At 48.4% G+C, this 27485-nt stretch overlaps 1 protein-coding gene across 3 annotated transcripts in view; it reads right to left on the reverse strand.

Moving 5' to 3' along the window:
• SLC2A9 (solute carrier family 2 member 9) overlaps positions 1-27485 on the reverse strand; it is a 238583-nt gene that overhangs the window by 49417 nt on the left and 161681 nt on the right. For all 3 annotated transcript variants that reach the window (XM_005893200.3, XM_070372693.1, XM_070372694.1), the window contains exon 10: positions 27370-27445. In XM_005893200.3, the coding sequence (XP_005893262.3) occupies positions 27370-27445 (76 nt within the window). The remainder of the gene's footprint in view (positions 1-27369; positions 27446-27485) is intronic.

The following is a 27485-nucleotide window of genomic DNA, read 5'->3' on the forward strand; positions in this document are numbered from 1 at the left end:
CTAATTAGCAGGTAGGAAAACACAGTTCAAATCTATCAGGACCAGCTCACAGTGATATGTTTGTTCTGTTTGGTGGGTTCACACACTCAGATGATGCTACGAACCTTGGTCAGGAGTTTACATTTCCACAAAGTCAGAGATCAGAGGTCTCCATAGTCAGCTCTCCTGAGCACATTTCAACATCCTTCCTTTGGGTGAGCACTGGAAGGGCTGTTGAAGCAGATATGCAAGGGTGCCTGGATAAGGAAGGGTCTTTGGTACGGGTGCTGCAGTTGAAGGCAGCCTGGATAGAGCCAAGGCAGTCACACCCTCAGCCTGGGTCTTGGCAGAGTGGTTTTGTATGTTCATTCACTGTGCACAAATGACTGAGTTGGCTTTGAGCTGAGGCGGTGCTGGGCACTGGGGATACAGGTCCAACAGAATGATGGTCCCCGGGCTAGATGGCATCTTAGATCCTGTGGGTTCATGGTGCTGTCTCGAGATCCCAGAATGCTGAAGCACATGTGGTTGGTGGTCCACCCTTATTCCAGGCCCCCCTCCCATCTCAGGGCAGCTGGCCCAGCACCCTCCTGCCAGCTGCAACCCTGGCACATGGCTTTGTCTGGCTTCCCATCAGCCAGAGGGCTGGGGAGTTGACACCTCTTTCTCCCCAGACTGACAGCAGGGAGTTGGGATGAATACTTCTGAGGGGATGACTCTAAAATGTATATTTCCTATAGCTTTTCAGCAGGATTCTGCTCTGGTTGCCTGAAGATATGCTCAGGATTGTACCTTCCTTGGGTTGGGAAGATGCCCTGGAGGAGGGTATGGCAACCCACTCCAGTGTTCTTGCCTGGAGAATCCCATGGACAGAGGAGCCTGGCAGGCTACAGTCCCTAGGGTCGCACAGAGTCGGACACGACCGAATGACTTAGCATGCAGGAAGAACATCTCTTCCTTCCACTTCCTTCCTTTCCCACTTCAGTTGTCCATTTTCAGGTGTTTCCTGGGATCAACCCCCAAATATTAATAAACTACTTTCCTCGAGTCCTTGACTTAGCGTCTCTTTGTGGGGATACCCATCCTTGTTTTTCAAAGTCCTGCATTGCCCAAGACTGAAGCCCAGGACAGCCTGCTCTTTTCTGAACAACAGTTGAGTTATAATCTAGACTCCTGGGCCACTAGCTTGTCCCAGCTTTGGAAACAGAATATCCTGGATTTCAGAAACCCTGGGGGTGGTTGGTCACTGCAGTGGCATATCAACTTATCTCCTGACTGATTAGCAAAGGTTATTGTGTATATGAGATGCGGGGAAAGAGAAAATTCAAGTTGTCAGTATTTCCGGATGAATAGAACTGATCTCCAAAAGAACTGAGCAGCAGAAGAAGAGACAGTGGAAAGGGCTTTCAAATGTGAGTTTGGAGAGGGCAGGAGTTGGGCTTTGTGGAGACTCAATAAATGAGCAATGCTGAGAGCAAGAAAGACGGAGAATGAAGTTTTCAACAAATCCTGCTGCCTGCTGCCAGTGTGCCCTCGTGCCTGGCTATATGGTAGAATTTAATCACTGCTTCTCTTTGGCTATAAGACGTTTCTGTAAATGCGTGTTGGCTGAGACTGACTTACGGTGGGCAGGCATTTTCAGATTCATCAGGAGTTTTCCTTTGCTTTTTTCTTGTTCATCTTCGACGGTGGCCATGTCATGCCCCATTGATCAATGGGTGGGGAGACCATATGATGTGTTTTCAGAGACTTGGGGGCTGCTCTTCATAATGACATCTGGACACCCAGGGCAAGCTGAGACGGTCCTGGGCAAACCGCTGAGGTGGGAATCCGGCTCAAGGTGAAAACTCTGAACTGAGGTCCCACAGCTGGTCAGGCAGCGGCAGAAGAGGGATTCAAACCCAGGTCTACTGGAACTTCCATAGATCCTCTCAGTCAATGCAAACAGCTTAAAAATAATAATACCTACCACGTGCTGCCTGCCCATGTTGTGGCCGCCTGTGCAGAGCTATAGTAATTAATTAAGTGATTAACATATATATTAATTACTATATGCTAATATATAATTAATTAATTATAGTAATTAAGAGCCGCTTGCTCTTTCTAGGTAGGTCGTGTTATCCCCAGCTTAAAGATGAAGGAACTGAGTCTCAGAAAGGGGAGGCGACTTGCCCAAGGTCACTCATCTAACACGTGGCAGGGATCTGACACGTGGTCTCCTGCCCCGCCAGCGATGAGGCTGAGTCGGGCACAGGGAAGGAAGCCCACGCAAACAGTTAAAACGGGAGACCCAGGAGGGATGCTGGACTAAATCTCGCGTGGCCAAGTTGAAATGCTCTGTGCACGTGTGACCTCGACAGGCCTTGGGGCTTTTCCTGACTTTCCCTGGAGTGTCCTCAGTGGAGAGCTGAGCTTATTCTTCTTTTCCAGTTGTCCTCAAATCCTCGGGGTCCCCAGCTCCCTTGGCCGTGGCAGATGTTCAGGCTGAGATAGAAAATCCCCTTGGAAGTTGGGGAGTGCTGTCTTTGCAGAAGTAGCAGCTCCAGCTGTGTTTTCATCCCAGATTGGCTGTGATGTGCCAGCCTCAGTACAGCTGAATCATTTCCAAATCAAAAAGCTGAAGCCCGTGGGGGTCCGCTCAGCCCGGGCTCCTGAGGGTGGAGGGGAACAGAACCCTTCCTGCTGGGCGGGACCACAGCTGCTCACAGCTGGCCTGTTTTCACAGCCTGGGTTCTCCTGCCAGCAAAGCTGCTACCTTGCTGGACAGGGCAAAGCCAGCGAGGACAACCTGCAGGTCCCAACCACACCTGGCCAGCATCTGGTGGCTCCTATGGGATCCCCTTCCCTTGCCTTCTCTTCTCACCTGAAAAACTCTCACCTTTTGAAATATACCACTGCCCCCTTCCTCTGCAAGCTCATAACCCCCTGCCACTGGGGAACGCCACCTGTCCCTGCCCACCCCCCATGGATCCCTGGAGGCTGAAGGGATGGGCCTGGCCTAGACGGAGTGCTTGGTGAGGGGTTATTGAGGGAAGGGGTGGGCAGTGAATGAATTTGTGCCCTTCCCAGCCAGGGCTGGACTCCAGGTCAGCCTGGCTCCTTTCTACGGAGTCCCATCAACACAGTTCCTTGTATACCTCAAGTGATGGGGAGCTTACTTCTTGTGAAAGAATGAGTTCAGCTGTTACATGGAACCTAGACCTGAGTCCTGCTCCTTTCTGAGGCCCTGGCTTCGGGGTTCCTCCTTCCTCGAAAGGTCCTCCCTGAGGCTGGCATGTGCAAAGACCACGTCTCTGTGTCACTCACTGGTGCATCTTGGTACCTGGATTAGCACCTTGGGAGCTGTGAGCGGGGAATCACACCAGGGCCAGTGTGCCGTCTGTCCCTTCTACATGAGCTGCTTGCTTCCAGATACCTGCATGGAGGCCTCCCTCCCATCTCTCAGATCTCTGCTCCATTGTCACCTCCCCTAAGGAGGTCTTCTGTGCCCCCTGCCCATCTCAGATAGCACCCTTCCACCATCTCCTCCCTCTCATTTGCACGACCTTTCTTTCGAGCACTCAGTATTTTTACATATTTATATTTTTATGTGCTTACTCTAATCCTCCCCCAACAGAATGTCAGCTCCTTGGAGGCACATACATTGTCTGTTTTGTTCCGTTTGTTCAGTCACTAAATTGTGTTTGACACTTTGCGACCCCATGGATGGCAGCATGCCAGCCTTCCCTGTCCTTTACTATCTCCCAGAGTGTGCTCAAACTCATGTCCGTTGAGTCAATGATGCCATCGAACCATCTCATCCTCTGTCGCTCCCTTCTCCTCCTGCCCTCATTCTTTCCCAGCATCAGGGTCTTGTTCTATGCTCTGCCCTAATTTCTGGAACAGTCTCACTGTAAAGAGTATGAGAGCTCAATGAACATTGGTCAGTGGATGAATCAATGAATGAAACTGGCTGCTTCTCCACTGCTGCTGCTACTGCTAAGTCGCTTCAGTCGTGTCCAACTCTGTGCGACCCCATAGATGGAAGCCCACCAGGCTCCCCCGTCCCTGGGATTCTCCAGGCAAGAACACTGGAGTGGGTTGCCATTTCCTTCTCCAATGCATGAAAGTGAAAAGTGAAAGTGAAGTCGCTCAGTCGTGTCTGACTCTTAGCGACCCCATGGACTGCAGCCTACCAGGCTCCTCTGTCCATGGGATTTTCCAGGCAACAGTACTGGAGTGGGGTGCCATTGCCTCTCCACTAGGTAAGTCTTACTCCTCTGCATCTCCTGGGACTAGAATGGAGTCATATGCATAGAAGGTGATTACTAACAACTTGCTGAATGAAAGACTGAAAATATAGTCACATTGCTAACATTTTGAAATTGGATCAAATTCCTCCTTGCTTCAATATTCCAGTAGTGTCCCACTGCATTGAAAATAAAATCCTAGCTCCTTACCAGAGAGCTACAAGTTCCTCCATCTCTGGGCCCCTCTTTCCATCCAACTTCACCTCTAACATCACTTCTCTCTCTTACTGACAACACTCCAGCCTTCCCTTTACCCATCAAGCGAGTTTCTGCCTCAGGACCTTTGCACATCCTTTCCCTAGATCCTCACAGGGCCACTTCCTTCTCCAGCATCCCAGCCTTGCCTCCAGTGCTCACAGCAGCCCTTTCTGTCCACACTCACCCACCTCTCACCCTATTTATTCCTTCTTAGTTCATGTCACGCATCATAAAGTAATAGTTTACTGGACAGGGTCCTATAAATATGCACTTGTTGGGGGTGGCTGCTTGGGGTCTAAGCACTCCCCCACTCTCTCTCTCTCCCCTCCAAGACATAAGATGCAAGAGCTAAGATCATGTCTCTCTGCCATTCACCAGTGTGTCTTGGGGGCTGGATCAACATAAGGAGTGCTTGATAAATACTTTTAAATTAATGAACGCACTTTCCTGTGAGCTTACTCATCCTGCTCCTCTTTACTGTACTTGATCCTCAAGTTCATGGAATTTGCACTCTCCGGGTTATTTTTCCAGTTTATAGGTCATAATTGTTTATAATTATTTTGTAATTTATACCATGCTCAGTTGCTTCAGTTCTTTCCTACTCTTTGCGACCCCATGGATTGTAGCCCACCAGGCTCCTCTGTCCATGGGATTCTCCAGGCTAGAATACTGGAGTGAGTTGTCATGCCCTCCTCTGGGAGATATTCCTGACCCAGGGATCGAACCCATGTCTCCTGCATTGCAGGTGGATTTTTCACTGCTGAGCCACAGAGAAGCCCTTTATAATTTATGTATGTATGTATGTTATTCACACAGTCATGTCTAACTCTTTGAGATTCTATGGACTGTAGCCTGCCAGGGTCCTCTGTCTATGGGATTCTCCAGGCAAGAACACTGGAGTGGGTTGCCATTTCCTTCTCCAGGGGATCTTCCCAACCCAGGGATGACACCTGGGTCTCCCGCATTGCAGGCAGATTCTTTACCATCTGAGCCACCAGGGAAGCACTTTATAATTTATAATCATGTATAATAATTTCAGACTATAATTATTTGATGTTTATCTTAATTAGATGATGAACTCCCAGAAATGGAAAATATCTCTGACTCTGTTTCTGCATCCTGAGTGTGGAACACAGTACCTGGCTCATGGTGTGTGTTCAAAATATTTTGTTGAATGAAATAATTGGGACCATAACTGAGAATAGATAAAAGAGCAAAAAATGTAAACTGCAAAATAGGTTTCAGAAAATCCACACACTGAAGCACATGCCTGAGTTTTCTTTATAAAGGAAGCCCTCGCAGGCCCTTTTAAGACCTAAAAAGCTTGATTTTCTATTTTTGCATGTTTTATTTAAACAAAGAAGCTGGGTGCTCACAGGGAAACACCGCAGGGGTGAGACAGTACACGGACTTGCGCCGGCTCCTCCCCTGGCTCCGTCCGAGAAATGAGACTTCACGGTGGGTGAAATTTTCCATTAGAGACACCATTGTCTTAGAAAAATAACCCTCGGCCTGTTCTGTTTGATGTCCTCTCAGAAGCAATTCTCTTCCCGAAGGCTTGTTTGATTTAGTGAAGGCTCAGGTCTCCAGAGCTTGGCCTCCTGAACTGCAGAGCGCTGGGTGGGGGATGGCGGGCGGGTAGGGGTGGGACCCACTTCTGCTAAGAAGACACCCACCAGGGGCAGTTTTCTTAAGCACAGGAAGCTGACCCGTGGCTTAGGAAACCTTGTAACAGCCCCGCTCCTTGAGTGCTTTCTGTAGGCTGAAATTCTATTAGGCACTTGGCAGAGATTTCTTTTACACTCAGATCACAGCTTTCTTGTATCCATCATCCTCTTATTACAGGTGGGACCAGACCAGAGAGCTGAGCTAAGCTGCCCAAGGTCACACAGCTGGGAAGTGGGGTCCTGACCTTTGGGCCCAAGACTGGAAGAGGATGAAGCCCATAGTTTCTTGACTACATCAAGCGGCCCATGGGGAACATAAAATAGGAGAAATTCCACTTTATATTGCATTTTCTTCCCCTTGTGCAGACTTGGAGCATCAAGGATGCTGTGACAGATAGGATGCATGCGTGAGTAGTCGCTCAGTCATGTCTGACTCTGCAACCCCATCTGTGGACTGTAGCTGCCAGGCTCCTCTGTCCATGGGATTTTCCAGGCAAGGATACTGGAGTTAGGTAGCCATTCCTTTCTCCAGGGGATCTTCCCAACCGAGGGACTGAACTGGATTTCCTGCATTAGGCGGATTCTTTACTGTCTAAGCCACCAGGGATGTCCGATAGATAGAATAATGTCCCCCCAAAGAAATCCACATTCTAGTTCCCAGAACCTGTGACAATGTTACCTTACATGGCCAAGGGACTTTGCAGATGGCATTAAGAATCTTGAGATGGGGAAATTCTCCTGCCTGATCAAGGTGGGCTCTATGTCCTTAAAATAAAGGTTCATGAAAAAGGGAGGCAAGGGGGTCAAAGTCAGAAAAAGAGATGTTATGACAGAAGCAGAGGTTTGAAGATGGAGCAAGAGACGATGAGGAAAGATCTGCCAGCAGCCTTGAGAAGAAGAAAACAGGAAGGAATAAATTCTCCCCTCGAACTTCTGTAAGAAGAGCTCCCCTGCAGCCTCAGTTTAGACTTTTGGGCACCAAATTATAAGATAATTAATGAGTGGTGTTTTCGTTGGCTAAGTTTGTGATAATTTGTCACAACAGCAAAAGCAAATAATGTAGAGTCTAAAAGACACTCTGTTCTTGCAGACATGGCGCCTTAGAGAGATTGCGGCTTAGAGCCAAGAGATGGTTTGAAGGCCCTCTCTCCTCTCTGCTCTGAGCGCGTGGGCATCAGCATTTGGGTCGTCGCCTACTGCTCCTCTGTTCTGTGTTCTCTTCCTTCAGCTCTCGGGATGTTTTGTTCCCTCATGGTTTCACATCTTTTGCTCAATTGACACCTTGCTTCTAGGACCTTCTCTGACAAGTTGCAAAATCTTCCCAAAGAAGCTTCCTGGCCACCTCCCTGCTCAAAATTTCTCTGTAGTGCTTATTCTAGTCCAATATACTTGATAAGTGAATTTCATATTGTTTTATATTGTTTCCCTATACAAAGGATAGAAAGTCAAAGTGTTAGTCGCTCAATCGTGTCCAGCTCTTTGTGACCCCATAGACAACTGTAGCCCACCAGGCTCCTCTGTCCATGGGATTCTCTGGGCAAGAATCATGGAGTGGGTAGCCATTCCCTTCTTCACGATACACAAAGGATAATGTCTCATTATAATACACATTCCAGTTCAGTTCAGTCTCCTAGTCGTGTCTGACTCTTTGCAACCCCATGGATTGCAGCACACCAGGCTTCCCTGTCCATCACCAATTCCTGGAGCTTGCTCAAACTCATGTCCATCGAGTTGGTGATGCCATCCAACCATCTCATCCTCTGTCATCCCCATCTTCTCCTGCCTTCAATCTTTCCCAGCATCAGGGTCTTTTCCAATGAGTTAGTTCTTCATATCAGGTGACCAAAGTATTGGAGTTTCAGCTTCAGCATCAGTACTTCCAGAATGACAGGCATTTTGTCTTTTTTTTGTTCATTATCATTTTCCCCAGCACCTACAGGAGTGCCTGGCACATGGCTGCCATTAGTAATTATTCACTGAACAAATGGATGCATTTAATCCTTACAACTTCCCAGTGAGGTGGGTGCCATTGTTATCTTTAATTTTCAGATGACGCCCAGAGAGATTAAGCAACTGGCCCCATGTCAGTTGGTCAGAGGAAGAGTAAGTACCTGAACCACGGAGGTTCTTGTTCTAGGAGCTTCACTTTAGATTACTGTTATGGGATGAATTGTGACATCTCTGGAATTTATGTATTGAAGTCCTAACCTCCAGTACCTCAGAATGTGACTGCATTTGGAAATGTAGATTTTCAGATTAAATGAGGTTATATGCATGAGTCCTAACCCAATCTGACTGGTATTCTTACGAGAAGAGGAGACTAGGACGCTGACACATAGACAGGGACAACCATGTGGGAACGTGGTGAGAAGTGGGCTTTCCGCACCCAAGGAGAGAGGCTGCAGAAGAAACCAACCCTGCTGACTCCTTGACTTGGACTTCCTGCCTCTAGAATTGTGAGACAACACATTCCTGTTGTTTAAGCCACCTGATCTGTAGGACTTTGTTATGGCAGCCTAAGTGAATTAATACACTCACTATACTTTGGCCACCTGATGTGAAGAGTCAACTCCTTGGAAAAGAGTCCGATGCTGGAAAAAACCAAAGCCAAAAGAGAAGGGGGCAGCAGAGGATGAGATGGTTGGATGGCATCACCAACTCAACGGACATGACTTTGAGCAAACTCTGGGAGGTAGTGAAGGACAAGGGAGGCTGGCATGCTACAGTCCCTGGGGTCAAAGAGTCAGACACGATTTAGCGACTGAACAACAACAAATACTGGTTGAATTACGAGGCAGAGTCTGATCTTGACCTGCTTACCTCTTAGCCCCTCCTGCCAACATTCCCATCTCCCCCGTGACACCACCAGCCTCCTGACTTCCTTCCATTTCCAAATATATCCTTCTTTCCCATGCCTGTTAGCCTTAGGAAATGCTGCTACTACCTGGAATGTGCATAACCACCACCCCCTGCCTTCCCAATGATGTTGACTCCTAATCCCCAGAAACCATGAATGTTATCTGATATGACAAAAGAGATGCTGCAGGTATGATAATGTTAGGATCTTGAGATGGGGAGCCTCTTCTGGATTATCCTACCCAATTCAGGTGCATGCAGAGTTGCTCAGTCACTCAGTTGTGTCTGACTCTTTGCCACACCATGGACTGCAGCCCACCAGGCTCCTCTGGTGGAGGAGGGAAGAATTTTCCAGGCAAGAATACTGGAGTGGTTGCCATTTCCTACTCCCGGGGATCTTCCTGACTCAGGGATGGAACCTGTGTCTCTTTCATCTCCTGCACTGGCAGGTGGATTCTTTACCACCGAGCCACCTGGGAAACCCTCAGTCCAGGTGGGCCCAATAAAATTACAAGGTCCTTATAAAAGGGAGGCAGGGGGTCAGAGAGGAGAGAAGGTGCTACCCAGTTGGCTTTGAAGATTGGGGAAGAAGCCACAAGCCAAGGCATGTGGGCAACCTCTAAGTAGGGAAAGGCCAGAAAACAAACTCTCCCAGACCAGAAGGAACCAGCCCTGCAGACACCTTGACTCTGTCCCATTGACGATGGTTTTAGGCTTCTGGACCCCAGAAACCTGGAGAATAAATGTACATTTGTTCTGAGGTAAGTGGGGGTTTGTAACAGCAGCCATAGGACTCTGACACAGCCCCTGCCCCACCCTGCCTTGCCCCCAAGAATTACTTCTAGTAATCCCTCAAAAAGAAGACCCTGTTTCTGCTCCTTTTTATACCTTCCAGACCCTGTTTAGCAAAGGTGACTTCTTGCCTTGTAGTCACGTCGTGTTAGTTAACATTTACATTGCATGGGTAACAGGAGGTTAAAACAGAGCTTCATTTGGACTCAGAACCAAGACACAACAGAGGCGGCAATTCCAAAGTCAGCTGCGGGTTTCTGCCTGCACGGGACAGCCAACAAGGTTGGTTCTTGGCTCTCGAGCCCCTTCACCCACAGTGAGATTAGAAGTGGGTGAGACAGGAGAGAAGGAGAGAGCATTTGTGTGGAGATTGAGGGGTGCAATTGCTGAACTGTGAGCCCTTCTGCCATCACAGGAGCAAGGTGGGGCCCTCCATGTACCCCATCTCCTAATCCCTGGAGCCTGTGAATACTGCTTTCTATGGCAAAAGGGATGATTAAGTTAAAGTTCTTAAAATCCAGGCTAAGGAGGTGCTTATCCTGGATTATCAGCATGGGTTCTAAATGCAATCATATACATCTTTCCTGCCATGTCAGTAAATAGAGAATGTTACAGTCATCAGTGATTGTAGCCACCACCAAGGGTGAACAGGTGAGCCCTGAGGGAACTCAGGATGTGAAAACACAGGATACTGGTCCCAGACAGCTGAAAGTGAAAAAGTCGCACGGTCGTGTCTGACTCTTTGCCACCCCATGGACTATACAGTCCGTGGAATTCTCCAGGCCAAAATACTGGAGTGGGTAGTCTTCCCCTTCTCCAGGGGATCTTCCCAACCCAGGGATCAAACCCAGGTCTCCCGCATTGCAGGTGGATTCTTTACTAGCTGAGCCACAAGGGAAGCCCAGATAGCCGAGATGCATATAAAAGGAATGATTTTAGTGAGCCCAGACTCTTGCATCTGCCCATAAATAGAAAAGGGCTGAGTTCTTTAACTTGAGATATCTGGTTTTCTTTTATTAACAATTGTATTTTGAAGTCAGACTACCTGCTCTTCGTTGCAAGATATAACTTGTTTCATATAACTTGTCTTGATATAACTTGCAAGATATAACTTGTTTGATATAACTTGTCTTAATATAACTTCGTTTGATATAACTTGTTTCCTCCCCCACCACCCCTCTCAGAGCACTTCTCTTGGGTCACTTGAGATGCTGCCTCCCAGACTTGATGTCCTAAAATTTCCTGCCTAATAAAACATAACTCTCAACCTTCAGCTTGTGAATTTATTTTTAACCACATTTGTAAGGGAGAAGTGGGAGGGGCTTGGGAGTACATAGAAAAGGAGGCAACACAAAGAGGCGGCAGAGATTGGAGGGCTGTGGCTACAAGTCAAGGAATGCTGGCAGCCATCAGGAGCCAGGAGGCAGGTGTGGGCAGATTCTCCTCTGAGCCTCTGAAGGAGCTCAGCTCTCCTGATACCTTGATTCTGGACGTCCGGTCTCCAGATTGTGACAGACGAGGCTTCTGTTGTTAAAGCCATTTGTTCGCAGCACTTGGGTATAGCAGCCATGGGACACTAATCACCTAAACAGAGACTCCTACTCTCACCATCTCAGAGGCTGCAAGGAACAACTAAGTGGCAAATCCCCCTGCCTGGTCCCAGGATCGCTCCATCCCAGCCAGGAGGAAGACTGCTGCTGGGGGAATCACAGGGAAGTCTAGAAGCCAAGGGGGTGTCACCGACTCTGGGGCTGTAGAACCAGTGTTTTCAAAACTTTCCATCTTTCTGTTGCAGATCCAGGCTTCTGCCCTGAAACCCTGGAGGGCTCAAATTCACTCTCAGAACAGCGTTTGCTTAGGATTGCTTCTGAGGGACCATCTTTTCTGGGGACAACTTGGCAGACAGTCATAGAGCGCACTGCCGAATTAACACGACAGGAAATAAACTCACTAATTAACTCTGCCTTAGGCTGCAGAAAAGAGATAAGGAAGGAAATGAAGTGTCTGGAAAAACAGGAGGGACAGTGGCAGGAAAGGTGATGTCAGAGTCAGATAGATGTAGGTTCAAATCCTGGGATATCTCTGACTGTGTGATGCGAGCAAGGCAGGTTCCTGGAGCCCAGGTGACCCTGTCGCAAATAGAGTGTTTCCTTGGCAGGATGCTCTGAGGATGAGGGTGACTGTGGTACCTAGCTCTGAACAGGTGCTCTGCCTAAGGAAGATAATATTAATTCTAAAAGTTCCCCTTGGTCTTCCTGAATAAGCAGAAAGCTCACCATGAGCTTGGAGAGCAGCTTGCCCCACCATCTGTTTGGCATTAGTGATGATGCGGATGAGGATAGCTGGATGATGGAAGTCTGTCATTTCCAAAGCCCACTGGCCCCACGTCGACTGCTGCCTGGGAGACAGAAAATATTTTCCTGCCAACATCATGGCTAGCTTCCTAGGGCTGCTCTAACACATCACCAAAACGCGGTGACTAAAAACAACATATTTATTCTCTCGCAGTTCTGAAGGCGAGAAGTCTGAAATGGAGGTGTTGGTAGGGTTAGTTTTCTCTGGAGGTTGTGAGGGAGAAACCATCCCATGCCTTTCTCTTTTTTATTTTTAAAATCGTTTGTATTATTTATTTATTTTTGGTTGTGCTGGGTCTTCATTGTGGCACGCGGGCTTTCTCTGAGCTGCATAAGCTTCTCATTGTAGTGGCTTCTCTGGTTGCGAAGCACAGGTTCTGGGTCCAAGGCCTTCAGTAGTTGTGGAACAGGGGCTCAGTCGTTGTGGGCTCCCGGGCCCTAGAGTGCAGGCTCAGGAGTTGTGGAGCGTGGGCTTAGTTGCTCCACGGCTCGTGGAATCTTCCCAGACCAGGGATGGAACCCGTGTTCCCTGCTTTGGCGGGTGGATTCCTATCCACTGTGCCACCAGGGAAGTCTCCAGGCCTTTCTCCTAACGTGCAGTGTTGCTGACACTGGCTTGTAGGATCATCACTCTGATCTCTGCCTCCATCTTCACATTACCACTGTGTCTCTCTCTCTGTCCTCTCCTTGTCTTATAAGACACCAGTCATTGGATTTAAGGCCCACCCTGGCTCTAGTCAATCCTAAGGGAAATCAGTGCTGAATATTCATTGGAAGGACTGATGCTGAAGCTGAAGTTCCACTACTTTGGCCACCTGATGCGAAGAACTGACTCACTGGAAAAGATCCTGATGCTGGGAATGATTGAAGGCAGGAGGAGAAGGGGACGGCAGAGAATGAGACGGTTAGATGGCATCACCGACTCAATGGACATGAGTTTGAGCAAGCTCCGGGAGTTGGTGATAGACAGGGAAGGCTGGTGTGCTGCAGTCCATGGGGTCGCAAAGAGTCAGACACAACTAAGTGACTCAACTGAACTGAACTGGCTCTAGAATGATGTCATCTTGAGATCGTTAGCTAATTACACAGGCAATGATCTTCTTTCTAAACAGGGACATTTTCTGAGGTTCTGAGTGAATGTGAATCTTGGAGGGAGAATCAATGTTCACTGCATTATGGTAGAAAAGAGCACAAACATCGCCACCCTCTGACATCAGTAGCATCTACATGTATGACTTAGAGGAGCCACAAACTTTTGGAGGCTCATCTTCCTCATGGTCAAAATGGGAATAAGACAATCTGCCTGCAGGGCTCATTGAGGGCTGGGTAAGATGGCTTGAGTGAAATACTCAGCACAGAATCTGAAATGCTGGCTATATACTCGATTGTTCACACTGTCAGCATTCTCAAAAGACTTTTGTGTTGTCCTGAGAGCTGTGGAGAAGTGGGTAGCCAGTGGTCAGTTTGGCCAGCTTACAGGTATGGGTCTCTGGGTAGCCCCAGAGTTGGTTACTAAGCCTGAAAACTTCTACAAACAAGACAGTGCTTTTGGGCTAAACTGTCTATTTGGGAATCTTCCAGAAAATGTGCTAAAATGCCAATCCTGTTGCCTACCCAGCAGCCTGGATGGTGGATAGGGAGAAAAACAGTGGGTTCTGAAACACAGACACCCAGCTAGAGCCCCTAATCTGGCTCCTCTGTCTATGGAATTCTCTAGGCAAGAATACAGGAGTGGGGTTGCCTTCCTGACTCAGGGATTGAACCCAGGTCTCCCAAATTATAGTCAAAATTCTTTACCATCTGAGCCACAAGGGAAGCCTGAATTTGGCACAGCCTCTCATTTCACTGCTCGGAGAAGGCGATGGCACCCCACTCAAGTACTCTTGCCTGGAAAATCCCATGGACAGAGGAGCCTAGTAAGCTGCAGTCCGTGAGGTTACTAAGAGTCAGACACGACTGAGTGACTCCACTTTCACTTTTCACTTTCATGCACTGGAGAAGGAAATGGCAACCCACTCCAGTGTTCTTGCCTGGAGAATCCCAGGGACGGGGGAGCCTGGTAGGAGGCTGTCTATGGGGTCGCAGAGAGTCGGACACGACTGAAGTGACTTAGCAGCAGCAACAGCAGCTCATTTCACTGAGGTCAATTCGCCAAGACAAAGATATAAAATTCACTCATGAGTAAGAGAAGCGTCATCTACCGATGGGTGCGTATCTCTTGCTCTCTGCGCCTTTGCTATCCAAACTCTGTCTTTCCAAACTCAGGAGTCAAAGAAAGTAACATAAATGTGTTGATATATCTCTTGCTATCCAAACCCTGTTACTTACTGTGTGTATCAGTCTTTGGAATAAAATGGATTTGGAGAGCGAGGAACACATATATTCTTACTGTGGACACAGATATATTTTATGCCGCTCAGCTATGCTTTTTTTTTGCCCCAAGGAACTAAATTTTAAAAAAGGGAGGACATTTTTCCAAATTGACTTATGCAGGCAAAATGAACAGCAACACTGAAATCAACGAAAGGTGTTAAAATTGTTGTGTTCCATACAAAAGTCTCTACATTCTTGAGAGATAATTAAAAGAAATAAGATAAATTCTGCAAAGAGTTTTTCTCTATGACATGGCTTTCAGCGATTTGACCAGTGAGTCGACTTTTGATGAATTAACTTTCTGTAAATTGCTTTGCTTTATGCACAGCCAATAAGTGGGGGAGTGGGTGTTCACGTCATATGCTGAGACCTTCCAAATAATTAGGGTCTTGGACATTATCCTGTAGCCTGTCTTCACCACTGCAGTTTGCCTTTTCAAATTATGTCAGTGGAGTATGTCATACGTTTCCAGCAGGAACGCTAACTTCTGACTGTCACTTAAAGTAAGCTCCCTCGAGGGGAGGGGCTGTGTGCGTGTGTGTGCGTGTGTGCGTTTGGCTCACCACTGTATTGCCAGGACTTGAAGGATGGCTTTTTCAGTTTGCATTCAATAATTATTTGTGACATGGGTAAATGAACGGATGACATCTATTTCTCCCTAAATGAGAGTCCTGAGTTGTCATCCCTTGCCTAGTCTACAGTCACAGCTTCTGGAGGGATTGCAGAGTGGCCATGGTACTTTCAGCCCCTCCAAATGGAGGTAAAATCGTTTCTCCACACTTAGTTCTGAGCTGGCTTTTTGACTCCCTTTGGCCAAGAGAAAGGGACAGTAGTGATGTCAAGCCTGGACCTTGGCAGGTTTTGCACATTTCTTTCCTACGACTTGTCTAACATCGTGTAAATGAGCTGGGCTAGCCTGCTGGGTGGTGACAGACATTGAGTCACTCCTCTTGATTACAGATCAGTGGTTGAGGCCACCTTGGACTGACTGGAATCCATCCAATCTGCATGAAGATCAGCAAAGCCTGGGCCAGGTGGAGCAAAACTACTGTGTCAGGGCGCAGACTTGGGAGCAATGGTAGGTTTGTTGTTGTTCAGTCGCTCAGCTGTATCCAACTCTTTGAGACCCCATGGACTGCCTCACACAAGGCTTCCCTGTCCTTCACCATCTCCCGGAGCTTGCTCAAACTCATGTCCATTGAGTTGGTGATGTTGGCAGTTATAGACGGTTATGTCTATGGGGTCGCACATAGTCGGACACGACTGAAGCGACTTGGCAGCAGCAGCAGCATTGCTTAATCTGCTAAGTTTTGGGGTTATTTGTTACACAGTGATAGCTCCCTAATACAAATTCCTTAATAACCCCTAATTTACGCCTAGTAGGCCTCTCCCAGGCTTCCCAGATGGTTCAAGTGGTAAAGAATCTGCCTGCAATGCAGGAGATGCAGGAGACTTGGGCTTGATCCCTGGGTCAAGAAGATCCCCTGGAAGAAGAGATAGTACCCCATTCCACTCCAGTATTCTTGCCTGGAGAATCCCAGGGGCAGAGGAGCCTAGAGGGCTACAGTCCATGGGGTCGCAAAGAACTGGACATGTCTCTTAGTGACTGAGCATGCATGCATTCAAGCCTCTCCCATCTTCCGTATTTCCCCTCCACTCAGTCTCCACACTACAGACTTTTAAAACAGCAGTCTGATAATGTCACACTGTAGCCTGAAACTCCTCAGTGGCTGCCTACTTCCGGGAGGACAAAGTCTACTAATAGCTCTTCCAGCCTGTGAAGGCCGCAATGACCTGGCTCCATTTTCTTTGTGTCTGGACCTTCCCTGCTGCCCCCGCGTTCCCACTCTCTCCTCCTGTAACACTCTGTGTCCTCAGAATCCACCAACACACTCTGCTTTCTGACTTCTGGCCTCTGCCCAGATGTTCCTTCCTTTTCTTTATAGCTGGGCCACCGCTGACCCAAATGGCACTTTTGCAAACAAGAAAATGTGTCCCTTCCTCAAGGAAAAAGACTTCTTAAATTAAGTAGGTTTCTGTATGACCTGAACCATCACACACCGTGGCCCAGCTTGGCTTCACTGAGGAAACTCTCCAGACACCTGGCAGGCGGCAGCCCTGGCTGGTGACCACGCGTGCCAACCATCTGCTCCCCCAGGCCAGGCACAACTGGGCTCCTCCCACCTCCCACCCTGATGGTGGGCACCCAGGCCAGATATGAAGTCAGGCAAGGGATGGCCATCAGGCTGCTGAGAGTGGATAAGAAAGGAACCTTGGGGAACATCTGGAGAGGGGGGTCACACACGCAGGTGTACGTGTATGTGTGAACCACTGTGCGAGGCGTGCTTTCCTGACTGTATGCACGGCTGGGTTTGCCTATGGGCCGATGTTCTCCTATGTTTGTGTCTGTCTAACACGGGGATGATGTGTCTTTAGACGTGGCACTGTGGGCAGTGCACGCTCTGAGAACCCATGATTGGTGGCTCGGCTCGTTTCAACTCAACACTCAGAAATCAGTTTAACTTTACCCGCTCCAGGTAACCTGACTTCCCACTAGTCCCGGTAAGGGTCTTCTCCACGCTTCCACAGTGCCATGGTCCTGATTTTTCTTGGTAGCCTACTGTGTGTGGATGTTAAGAGGTTGGGCTCTAGATTCACACCAACCTGAACTGGAATCCTGGCTCCCCTGATCATTTGCGGTGTGACTTTGGGTGGAGCACTTAACCTTTCTGAGCCTCAACTGTCAATCCAGCCCCCTTCTCCAGTGAGAGCCAACTACTTCCTCTTCTTTTTCTTTACTTGGAAACTGCCTCTAACCTGGGTTCCAAGCTCCTGGTTGGGACGTTTCTCATTCCTCTTCATGCTCTTGGGGATGAAGTTACAGCTTGGACTGACTAAAAAAAATCTACGCGTTTACCTCCATCATGCATTCTCAACTGGGATGAAAATTAGTTCTTGGAGGTGGAGATGGTGGCAAAAGTCTTAAATATAGTAACGGTCCACAGAGCTCCACAGAGCGTCAAGCTCAGTCTTCACAGTGCAATATTGTTTCTTAGTATCTAATTTCTCTTATTTGGGAGAAACGAATATTAATTAAAATTCATCTCCCTGATGCCTGCTCAGGCTTGGCGGGGGCGGGGCGGGGGGGTGGCACTTCCCTCTGTCCGTATTTATCACATGTCTCCATCTTTTCTATTGAACCCATTCACCTGCCTCTCCTCTGAAAATAGGCCATTTGTGCAATTTCCTTTAAAATCCCAGCTGACAATACCTTCGTGTTGGTCCTTGACCTAATTGCAAATTTCTATGATAGTTGAGAGTCTGCAGGGCAGTTTTAGAAAGAGGTTATCTCATAAGTCCTCACCCCAGATCCCAGAAGGTAATGGGCGTGGGCATTTGGTATCCGCTACTGCATGGAGACAGCTAAGAATTAGAATCCACACTACTGGAGTTCAACCTCACCTTCTACATCAATCCCTTTTAGAGATACAAATATGTCCTGAGCAATGACTGCTACTTTTTTTAAGCCTGGACTTGTGAGAGATTCCCATTTATTGTCATTAAACCGTTAAAAAAAATTAGGACTGTATACCTATTTGGTGTCAGGCTAAGATCTCTTGATTTATAGCTCTAATCGTTTTAATGTATATAGACTGATATCTTCCACCCAATCATTACTCCTTGATCAAGAAAGTTAGAGATTGATGTACTTATTACTCTGTTTTGCACAGAGTTTCTTAACTTCTGAGGGGAAATGAATCATCTGACTTGACCTCCATCTAAATTCTGGCCTACTTAATGTAGAGTGGAGGCCAAGGCCATGGATGGAATTACTCTCTCATTTATTCATTCACTCAACAAGCAGAAATGTCTGGGTACCTATAACTGCCAGGCATTGTGCTAGACTCATACTTGGGGAGGATCTCTTCCAAGCAGGGCCTGGCCTCCTGCCCTGACCCCTGACCAGGCAGCTGAGGCCTTGCTGTCTGCTCGCTGAGCTTCCTCTTGGGGCAGCATTTCCGAGGGACAGAACCTCGCCCACGCACTGGGTCTGGCACAGCGCCTGCCCCATGGCATGGGGTTCAGAGGCAGACAGAGCAGGGCTGACTCTCGACTTCCATCCACCTTTGCCAGCTGTAAGATGATGGATCCAACCTTGCAGACTCGAGAGAATTCAATGGGATCATGTCCAAGCAACATTCGCCCAAATGCTGGCCACTTGACATCCCCTGGTTCCACCTCCTTTCTTCCCGCTCCTGCCCTCGGGTAAATCCACTGAATGAGATTATCCATTCCCAGGTCTGTCTCCCGTGGGCTCCTCCAGGGCAGGAGCAGCATGTTTTCCATCTCTTCCCCACTAGGCAGAGCAGGTGCCAGGCTGGCGCTCAGTTCATGTCACACATGTGTGTGGTTTGGACTCTATTTCCCTTGACTCTTCTCCCTTCCCCCCTCCCCAGGCTCTCCTCTTGGGTCTGCTGGGCTTAGGCTCTCCCCTTTCTGGGTCTCATGGGCTCCATCAGGGTGGACTCTCAAAGTTCAGTTCCCAGATCCTGGCTGGCACTTCCAACAGTGCCTGTGGGAGGGTCCCCTTCAAGGGGCAACCTTGGCCAGTGGCTGAACAGGTGGACTTCTGGCCTCTCTCCCACCCTCAGTGGACCTCTGTGGCCAGTGCTCCAAAGGCTCGTGGTGCCAAGGCCACAGAGGGTGAAAGGTCCAAGGTGGACGTCTAACTGTGGTGAATGAAAACTGTTGCCTGCCACACTAGTAAACAGCTGCCCCCAGTGGTGAGCCCTGAGGGGACTCAGGATGGAGGCAAATGGGCTGCCAGTCCCTGCAGTCACCCCAATAGTGCACCCCAGGGGACTCAGGACTGGAAAGAACAGGACGCGTGCATGCATGCTAAGTCGATTCAGTTGTGTCTGACCCTTTGTGACCCCATGGACTCTGCCCCATGTGACTCGCCAGGCTCCTCTGTCCATGGGATTCTCCAGGCAAGAATACTAGAGTGGGTTGCCATGCCCTCCTCCAGGGGATCTTCCCAACCCAGGGGTTGAACCCTCGTCTCTTATATCTCCTGCATTGGCAGGCGGGTTCTTTACCACTAGCGCCACCTGGGAAGCCCGGAAAAAACAGGATACTGGCCTCCACTAGCTAAGGTGCAGATCAAAGGAATGATTTCAGTGAGCTCAGACTCTTGCATCTTCCCAAGACACAGAAAAGCACTAAATTCCTTAACATCCTTAAGATATCTGTTTTCTTTAATGAACAGTAATCTTTTGATGTTCCAACTACCTGGTCTTTGCTGAAAAAACTGTATATCCCAGCTCCTCCCTTGTCTCTTTGGAGCAGTCTCTCAGAGCTGTCTCAGGCTGCCTCCTGGGCTTAGTTTTGTCCTCAGTTTTGTCTGCTGAATTAAATTAATTCTCACCTTCCAGGTTGCGCATCTTTTCAGTCTATAGACAGATCAATGTCTGGATGGGATATTTGAGAACCCTCCCACGGGCCCCAGGACCCAGGACCGCAGGAGTATGAGCCACCAAGCCATGCCAGGCGGGGTGCTTGGTGGGGAGAGAGGGTCTGGAGGGTCACTGCCTGGGTCTCGCTCTCAGCTCTGCTGCTCTTGCTGTGTGACCTTGGGTGAGTCATTTGTACACTGTGCAGCTGCTCTTCCGTGGTGGCAGCAACGCTGTCTCATTCATTCTTTACCTGCAATCCTGGCCCAGAGCCTGGCACTGTGGGATAATAAATATACATTTGGCTTTTCCCCCTGGTTTCTGGCAGAGAGCACAGTTCCTGGCACAAAACATGGAGTTCCTCAAACCCTTGGAATTTCCTGAGTGATAGGAGTGTCCTGAACTTCCCCAGTGGCTCAACAGGTAAAGAATCTGCCTGCAATGTAGGAGACCTGGGTTCTATCCCTGAGTTGGGAGGATCCCCTGGAGAAGGGAATGGCAACCCCATTCCAGTATTCTTGCCTGGAGAATTCCATGGACAGACGAGCCCGATGGGCTACAATCCTTGGGGTTGCAAAGAGTTGGACACGAGTGAGCAACTAACATCATTTAAACATCATCACATACTCCCTGGGCGCTTGGCATACTCCCTCATCGGGACATCACAAGCCTTCTGGAAAGCTCAGATCAGATCCTGATTCACCCATTTATACGAACAGTGATCAACTTCATCTTGCTGCGTGGACCAGGGTGCATCAGTCCTCCCCACTGGCTGGTAAACTGCCCTTAGAAGGCTGAACTCAGAGCCAGCACAGTCTGTTCATCGTTAAGACTTTTCAAACTGCAGTTGACATGCTTTGAGGATCATCTCCTTTCCCTCAAAGATAAAGCTCTTTTATCCTGGGCCTCATTTATTAGGCCTCTCTGCCACTGCCTTGGGGTTATGCACACAAATAAAATATGTAGCAGGAAACTGCCTTTCTCATTTTCCTTCTGTCCCTTCACCTAATTTCAGCTCACTGTCAAGTCTCCTTGCATTGATCCACTCACCACAGAAGCTGCCTCGGGCAAAGTACAGCTTCTCTCCTGGGAAGATGATTTTTTTTTCATTTAATCATGGAGGGGCAGGCTGCCTGGGAGGCCCTTGGCCATTTTTCTCCCATCGGCTCCGAGCCATGCTTTCCTAGGGCAGCTCTTCCGGGGACCTGTTCCTTCCGGTCCACTTAGCAAGATGCAACATGATCTCACAATTCCAGTGGCAGTGCCCCCTGGACATGTAATTTCCCCGGGGGCTTAAGCTATGTGCTGTCGATATGAGTCCAAGTGAAGTTTCTAAGCCCTGGTCAACCTTGTGGCTACAGTAGCTGGAGTGGGTGACACCCAGCTGCTGGGTGAACATGAGGTGTCTGATCCGAGATTGGGGGGTGCACCTGGACCTCTCCTTAGGGAGCCTCCCAGACACTGATGGAGAGCAGAGTCTAAAATCCCTGAAACTCAGCACTCAGTCATGATCACGAGAAGGCAGCATTTGCAAATGTTGGGAGGGGAGCCAAAGTCACCGCAAGAAGGACGAGAGCTTGGGAAAAAGCACAGAAGGCAGATTTTGTGGACTGGGTCAAGAAGGCCTTTCAGGCAGGTGTGCAGATGGGTTCAATTTAGCATCTTTGTTTAAGTGCACGGAGAAGACGACCAATCTGTCCACGGAGAGATCATGTCAGCACTCACTGTTCTTCCTGGGAGAACAGCTGTTATCAGAACAAAACAGAAGAGCGCTCAAATCCCACTCGGGGATGTGGGTTTCCCCTCAGTGGCCTGACTCAGCCCAGGGCCCATGTCCATGGGGTCCCTGCCAGCTGGCACTGCCCAGGCCCCCGGCCCTAGTCTGGTCCTCAGTTCCTGTAGCCTGGGTTTCCCACCTGGCCCCTGGCTCATGCCACTTGACTACATATATTTTCCCATCCATCTGCCTTCCAGATCTCTTCCCACAGCAAACCTGCCCCGTGAAGTTCATGCTTAAATATCCCCCTGAAACAGACCTCTCTGGAGCTCAGAGTAAATCTTAACGTAACGCCCCTGGACCTGCCTCCAGCTCCTCACTGACTTCCGACGGGTCCTGGGATGTGCCCCCGCCCCCAACCCATCTTGGACAGCGGTTCTCACCGGGTTCAACGCTGGAGGTCCAAGGAAGCCTGTGTCAGGTGAGGTCCGAATCAGCATTCACTGTAGTTCTCTAAACCCCTCAGGGGATTGTAATGCTTTCAGACAGAGTTGGGAAAGCTGGCTCTAGCCCAGGGATTTCCAAGTTTGGCTGCAAGCTGGAATCACGTGGGAGTGTTAGAAAATGTGGCCTGGGTCCCACCGCCAGCTTAGGGTTTGGTTGGCCGTGGATGCAGCCTGACCATCAGGACTTTTGAAAGCTTCCCAGGTAATTCAGCAGTGTTTGAGAACCACTGCTCGGGCCTGGCTGGGTTATTTGTGGTTCCTTTGCTATTAACCTCCTTTTATATCCTGGCATTTCTGCTGTATTGAAATTCATCTTTCCCTCCCTCATAAGCTAGCTCACTCTCCCTTCTTCCAAAGGTCAGAACTGAGGGATTCTAGAAGGGGTGGCAAACTTTTTCTGAAAAAAGGCCAGATGGGAAATACATGAGGCTTTTTAGGCCACTGCAGATGGTCTCTGTCACACATTCTTCTTGTTTTCCCTTTAAAATGTAAACACCATTCATTGCTCATAGGTCATACAAAATAGGCCATGGGCAAGATTTGGCCCACAAGCCATAGTTCCCTGACCTTGGACCACAGCATTGGTTTGTTAGGTAAAGAGTTCCCCATCAGTAGAAGCAATCAAGTCATAGTGAGAGGACTTCTTGGCAGGGAAAGCATAGCTTAATCTTCCAGTGAATAACTGGACTGAAAATTTTTCTGTTCTTTCACAAACTGAGGATGCCTTAGTTCTAATTCATCCCAGCTCCTGGGCAGTTTCTCATCTGCCAAAGAATCTCTGAGGTCCCCTGGGAGCTCGGAAAGCGTCCCCATGTTCTGTTCCACCTCATCGTGAAGGTCTGTATGTGTCACACAGCCTTTGTGTCAACAATAGGTGCTATGATTTAGATATGTGAGTTTGAGGCAAAGAAGAAAGACTGCTCCTGACCTGTGTGTACAGATAACGTTTGAAGCAAGAACAGCAAGAAACCATGAAAATCAAAGTGCTCTGAATTCACCTTCAGCCACGGACATTTGACAACTAGATACAAATGGCAAATTGTACCTTTCTGTACTGACACAAACAGGACTGATTCCTGATAATGCAGAGTAGACCTATCACATGAGGATAAAGACAGAAGCTTCCTCTCTTGTCCCAGATCCTGTGTCAGTTCTGCAGGTCAGTTTCCTGACGGGCCTGATTCCACCCACCTTTTAGCAAGCTGTCAGTGAGTAATGACCATGTGCATTGCTGTTGTTCAGCCACTAAGTCGTAGCCATGTGCATAGGTCAGAGTTAAGATTACAGGTCCTAGAACACGGTGGTGTCAACTCTAATCCAGCCCTCGCCTCTTAGCTATGAGGCCTGGGGAAATGATTAAATTAAGATTTTTGCTTTTCATCTATAAAAAGGCTATAAAATTAGTTTGGGAAGGGAAGGTTTTACAGCTTACCTATAATTCACCTTTTACAGCTGGGATAGGGAGAGGGAAAATAGAGAAAAAATAATAACTAGTCCATTCTGTTTATAAACTTGCTAATCCAGTCTCATAATGGTACTTGAAGCAGAAAGATAAGAGAGAGTCCTTATGTACAAATGCTTTTAGGATGCTTTACCTGGTTTATTTAGAATGGGATGTATAGCTATGGGGAGAGTTCACTGGAAAATGTCAGTGTCAGCTGTGTAATTATCAAAGTGAAAATGAAGATGCGTCATGAATAAAATAGTTTCTGGAAGTGTGTTGTCATGCATGTTTTATTCAGAGACCCTGGGAGTTTAATCTGGACCAGAGTGCACTCTGGAAGTGTGTTGTCATGCATGTTTTATTCAGAGACCCTGGGAGTTTAATCTGGACCAGAGTGCACTCTAATCTTCAAGGAAGAATCTAGGGAGCCGTGCTGATGGCTTTAAACTTCACCTACATCTTATGATGACCAGTATCCTGAGAATTATTAGTCAAGTTTGAGTCTGAGTGAAATCCCTGATTGTTACTATTTTATTTTGACAACCTGACTCTGTGTTATCTAATATTCATATAGGATGTTTATGAGCATTCAAACACTTAGAACAGGGCCTGGAGCATAGTAAGTGCTCAATAAATATTATTATTATCAGAGAACTGGTGTAAGGACTAGATCAGGCGACAGAGATCAGAGGTTGGAAAATGCTGGAAAAGCTCAGAACAGTGCATGGATGTGAACTGCTATCCTTTGCAACAAGGTGGAAAGAGTGCAGGTTTTAAAGATCTGGGTTCCAATCTTGACTCCAAACTTTTCCAGCTGGTTTATGTTAGGGGACCGTGTAACCTCTCCGGGCTTATTTTCTCATCTGTAAACAGGAGCAGTTAATCCTAATTTCAAGACTATCATGCAGATTGGGGGCGATGTGTGAGAGACATCCCGTGAAATCAAGAGAGCTTAATGCCTGAACGCTACTATGTGTGAGGCCAGGATGGGGCAGGATGGGGCCAGGGAAGCCCTCAGCCATGGCCTCTGCATTTAACCAAGTCATTTTAGGGGTGACTTGTCCCCTTCTTGGAAGAGCTTTAGCCATGACAGTGCCTGTTCTGGCTCCCTTCTGAGCTCTGAGGATAAGATAATGAAGCACAAACAGGTTCTTTCAGAGCTTATTTTCTAGACCGAGGGAGACATACTAAATCAGACATCAGCTGACTACAGCCTACAGCCCGCACCCAGCCTGCCACCTGCTCGTGAGTAAGGTTTCTTCGGGACACAGCCGTGTCATCTTTCATTTACACACTGTCTGTGGCTGCATTTGCACTACCATTGCAGAGCTGCAGAGTGGCCGTGGAGGCTGTGGGGCCTGGAAAATATTTACTGTCTTGCCCTTTACACAAAAAGATTGGCAATCCCTGTATTAAATCCTCATCTGAGAATACTGTGAGCAGATGAGGCAGGGAGAGAGGCTGAGAAGCAAGTAAATCAGGATGATGTGATCAAGGGTATGTGTGTGTATGTGAGTGACTGTGGCTTGTGTGTGCACATGTGTACATTTGTGTATGTGTATCCTTGTATGTGTGTGTGTGTGCATGTATATACTTGTGTGTGTGTGTGTGTTTGTATGTGTATCTTTGTGTATGCTTGTGTATATATGCACATGTATGTGTGTATTTTGTGTGTGCATGTGTGTACATGTGTGTGCTTGTGTGTATGTATATGTGTGTATTGTGCATATGTGTGCATACTTTGTGTATGCATGAGTGTGTGTGTATACTTGTGTGTGTATTATGTGTGTGCATGTGTATACTTGTATGTAGGTATATGTTTGTGTGTGCTTGTTGTGTATGCATATGTGTATACACATATGCAGATGGTAAAGTGTCTGCCCGCAATGCGGAAGACCTGGGTTGATCCCTGGGTAGGGAAGATCCCGTGGAGAAGGAAATGGCAACCCAGTCCAGTACTCTTGCCTGGAAAAGTCCATGAACTGAGGAGCCTGATAGGCTACAGTCCACGGGGTTGCAAAGAGTCGGACACGACTGAGCGACTGCACTTTCATTTTCTTCACTTTCATGTGTGTGTTTACACTCTGTGTATGCATGTGTGTATTCGTGTGTGTGTGTACTTATTTGTTTGTGTACATGTGTGTTGATTTTAGATTAAGTGGTCAGGACAGGCCTCACTGGGCAGGTGACACAGCCTGGGTGAGATGGTCACACTAGTCTATGAGCCCCATGAGAGCAAAGACTGCCCCTTGGGTTTCCTCCCCACAGTCCCCTGGCCTTGCATGGAGCCACCAGCTGCCCACCTCCAGGGGCCCTGATGTGACAGCTGCGTGAGGAGTGGGTGGTGTGGAGGCCCTGTGAGATGGAGCATATTCTCCTTGAATCTCCTTTAACTGCTTCTTGGGCTCCTTGTTCGTCCTCTTGTTGTTAGCTGCCCCCTGTCTCCTGGAAGATACCTCCTGTTCCTCCAGCCATCTCATCACTGCAGCAGTGTGTGCACATGCGCACATGCATATGTATGTCTGATACTACCCCAGCCCATCATTCCACGGCCCAGCCCATCATCTTACTGCAACCTTCTGTTGTCCCTGGTGGGGATGAACATGACAGGACATGGAACATCAAGGCCCGTGAAAATCAGCGCAAAGGGAGAAAGAGAAGTTCGGGTCCATTTGTTCTGATGGAAATGTTTTCATCAACAGAGAAACCCAAACAAAGGAGAACCTCAGCAGGGACTTGGGGAGAGAGCTCTGCGATCGTCAGAACTGCCCGGAGACACCTTCCCAGCCCCAGCGTGGTCTCTGAGAGGGCCCCTGCAGGACACAGGCCCCCAAGCCAAGCATGGCAGGGGCCCTAGTCTCACCCGCCTGACCATCTGAGGCCCTGGAAGAGCAGAGAACCTGCCCACTAGGGAAACGGCAGAGCTGAGGCTGAAGCTGGGTCCTGGGTAAAGTGGGGCTCAGAACACTCCAGACTGGACACTCATGCAGGGACAGTGACAGGTGGTGGTTAGGACCTAGGGGCTGGGCGATTCCATCACTGCCCGCTCGAGGCAAGCAGCTTCCCTCCTCTTCCTTAAATGAGTTAACGGGCATCAAATGCTTGGCCAAGTACAGCACATAATCAATGGTGAATAAATGGCACCCCACTCCAGTACTCTTGCTTGGAAAATTCCATGGATGGAGGAGCCTGGTGCACTGCAGTTCATGGGGTCGAGAAGAGTCAGACACGACTGAGTGACTTCACTTTCATTTTTCACTTTCATGCATTGGAGAAGGAAATGGCAACCCACTCCAGTATTCTTGCCTGGAGAATCCTTTGGACGGGAGCCTGGTGGGCTGCTGTCTATGGGGTCTCACAGAGTCGGACACGACTGAAGCGACTTAGCAGACTTAGCAGCAGCATACCTTCCATTTGAAACTGTAGCCTCTCTGTGGGCACAGACTGTAACTTGGGTATCTTTCATTCATCCCAGCTCCCAGCTCTCCCAGTTGTTAAAGGTCGCTATGTTGTAGTATGTTACCATCTACTTATCTTTGAGTGAGGTTGTTACCGACCATCAGTTGGATGGAAACCAAGACAATCACTGCATTTAAATAGGTGGGGACTCTCTATTGCCCCTCCACTCCCAGTGGTTCTTGCCCTTCCTCAGACCACAAGCTTTGCATCCGTACAATGAGAACGCCCTGCCCTGGTGGCATCGTGAATCCCTAGGCTAGCAGGTGAGGAAGAGAGCCTTACCTGGCCCGCTGCAGAAGGCGGCGATGATGGCCAGAATGCACAGGATACTCAGGTAGGGGATCCAGGGCGCATGATCCTGTGAGAGACCAGTTGGGCAGATGAGGAAGCAGTCATGG

Source organism: Bos mutus, chromosome 6, assembly GCF_027580195.1.
Source record: "Bos mutus isolate GX-2022 chromosome 6, NWIPB_WYAK_1.1, whole genome shotgun sequence".
In the NCBI taxonomy this organism is placed as follows: domain Eukaryota; kingdom Metazoa; phylum Chordata; class Mammalia; order Artiodactyla; family Bovidae; genus Bos; species Bos mutus.